The sequence below is a fragment of the Octopus bimaculoides genome, chromosome 1, assembly GCF_001194135.2.
Source record: "Octopus bimaculoides isolate UCB-OBI-ISO-001 chromosome 1, ASM119413v2, whole genome shotgun sequence".
In the NCBI taxonomy this organism is placed as follows: Eukaryota; Metazoa; Mollusca; class Cephalopoda; order Octopoda; family Octopodidae; genus Octopus; species Octopus bimaculoides.
Genome location: NC_068981.1, coordinates 25,391,804 through 25,394,029, shown reverse-complemented (window position 1 = coordinate 25,394,029; position 2,226 = coordinate 25,391,804). Strand labels below are relative to the sequence as shown.

Below are 2,226 nucleotides of genomic sequence, written 5' to 3'. Positions count from 1 at the left end.
TATATATATATAGTGAGAGAGATAGCTAGATAGCTAGATAGATAGATAGATAATTACGCAAGAGAAATAATATCATATATTAAAAATAGAACGGAAAACTTCACAAGACAATATTTTACTAAGGATCCCGTGTATTAAGACAACTTGTACCGTACCACACCCGATTAACAGGTAAAAGAGGAAACAAATAATATGTTATGTCCTGGTTGCTTCAGTCGTTCTGCAATTTATATAGATCACAATTTATTTCACTTAATATCGGATCCTTCATTTTAACGGAAGTAAATTTTTCCGTAAATTTGTTAGTTCCTCCTGTTAATGTTTATAATGTTTTTAGTTTTGATTAATCTTTGTGTCATATGGTAATTCCATGGTGTAAATATTATATATAAGTAATCTCAGAGGAGCTGTTATCATCACAAGCGAACATCATTTTGATAAACTAGCACTCTCAAGATTTGTTTGAACATACACACATACAGTTATAATACTATTGTCATCCTTTCCATTCCAAGTGACCAACCATTATAATGAATACCACCAACGTAAGTAAACAAACCTTGTTAATATCAACTGTAATATTTATATCTTCAGTCTTATTTCTATGCTTACTCTCGTATCATTTATAGGAATAAGTGAATCATTTGGCTTATGTAACTTACGCAGATTGGTACTATACATGTGATACGTATTTCTATGGTTGTGGTATATTGATCTAATTCTGTGCTTTCATATACACACATATATACTTATAAATGGCCCTGAATATTTTCATACATCTTTTATACACATGTAATTCTTTGATCTCACTTCTAATTTATCTAAAATTCCTGTTGAGTGTCTAAGAGCGCAAACATGGCAGGTGTTAAAGTAGAATTTGTGCAAATGCTCTAAAGAAACTTTAAAACCGAAGTATATGAAGCACATAAACTGTGTATTCATTTCCCTGTATATTTAGTTAACTATTGGCCAAAGTAAATATCATCTTTGGTCCTGAATGTCCAAGGCATTCTTCCAAGAAGAATCCTCCCCAAGTTATTAAAATCCGGCCATTGCATATCAGATTGCCCTCTCCACGTTTAATAGGTAACGGCAAAATCCGACACCGCTTAGCACCAGTGACATCTCACCTCATTTCCACAGCTGAGAGAACTAGAGCAACGCGAAATAAAGTGTTTTGCTTAAGAACACAAAATACAGCCTGGCACGGAAATCGAACTTTCGACCTCATGATTGTGAGACCGATGTTCTAACCACTGACACATGTGCCTTCAAAATTATCTGTTAGAAAGTAGCTTAAACTCTCTTCATAAAGCTTCAACAAGCTATACAATCATTCTTCGAAACATATTATCATAGCGAAAGATGCTTATGGCCAGATTTGAAGTCACGGATCCACTCAAAGGAAGTTAAATTACTCTCCACAACCCACTAAGCATTTCCTTCTGGAAAAGAGATTTGTTGGCCCTCTTATATATATATATATATATATATCTACTCTCCCTTCTCATGAAAATCTGCATCCTGGCGTGATGATTTATTTCCAGCAAGCTGAATGATAAATATAACGTGACATTCGTGCATTGTTTGATTCATTTATTCACTGAAAGATATAATTTCCAATTAGCAAGATCTTCATTAAAAAATGCAGTGATTATAAAATGACAAACATGACAAAGATTGATATTGACAGGTAATTACTCGAGTAACAACGACAAATTTCTTGACAATTTTTCGTCCTATGTGTAGTTCCGTTAAATATCGGATATCTCACAAATAGAAATATCTCCTTGGTTGATATCCTATACCAATATATCAACGTCGAAATTTTAAAAAAATATCACGTTGACATAATACTTTATTGTAAATATTTTCTACAATTGTTCAATTGCTGTTCACTCTATTTCAAACTGAATGTATCACTTGCACTTAGTAATACCCAGTTTCTAAAATTTTATTGTTTGCTTAGGAATTCATATAAGTATCACGCTAGCCCACACATGCGGTTCTTATTATACTTCTCATTTGTAACTTTCCTGCTCTAGATATCAACAGCAGATTCAAGTGAGGTGAATACATACATATGTGTGTGTGTTGTGAATAAGTGTGTTCGTGCGTGTGTCTATATATGTGTGTGTGTGTGTGTGTGTGAGAGAGAGAGAGAGCGAGAGAGAAAGAGAGAGAGAGAGAGCGAATGAGTGAGTGAGTGAGTGAGTGAGTGACGGA

The 2,226-nt window shown here is 33.9% G+C and overlaps 1 protein-coding gene across 2 annotated transcripts in view; it reads left to right on the top strand.

Moving 5' to 3' along the window:
* The window catches only part of LOC106868542 (interleukin 17-like protein), a 55,926-nt gene that overhangs the window by 52,338 nt on the left and 1,362 nt on the right, over positions 1–2,226 (top strand). The window contains exon 1 of one of the 2 annotated variants that reach the window (XM_014913845.2): positions 134–545. The exons of the other annotated variant lie outside the window; for it this stretch is intronic. Coding sequence (XP_014769331.1) covers positions 531–545 — 15 coding nt within the window. The 5' untranslated portion in view covers positions 134–530. Of the gene's footprint in view, positions 1–133; positions 546–2,226 lie in introns of those variants that run through there. 2 annotated transcript variants of the gene reach the window in all.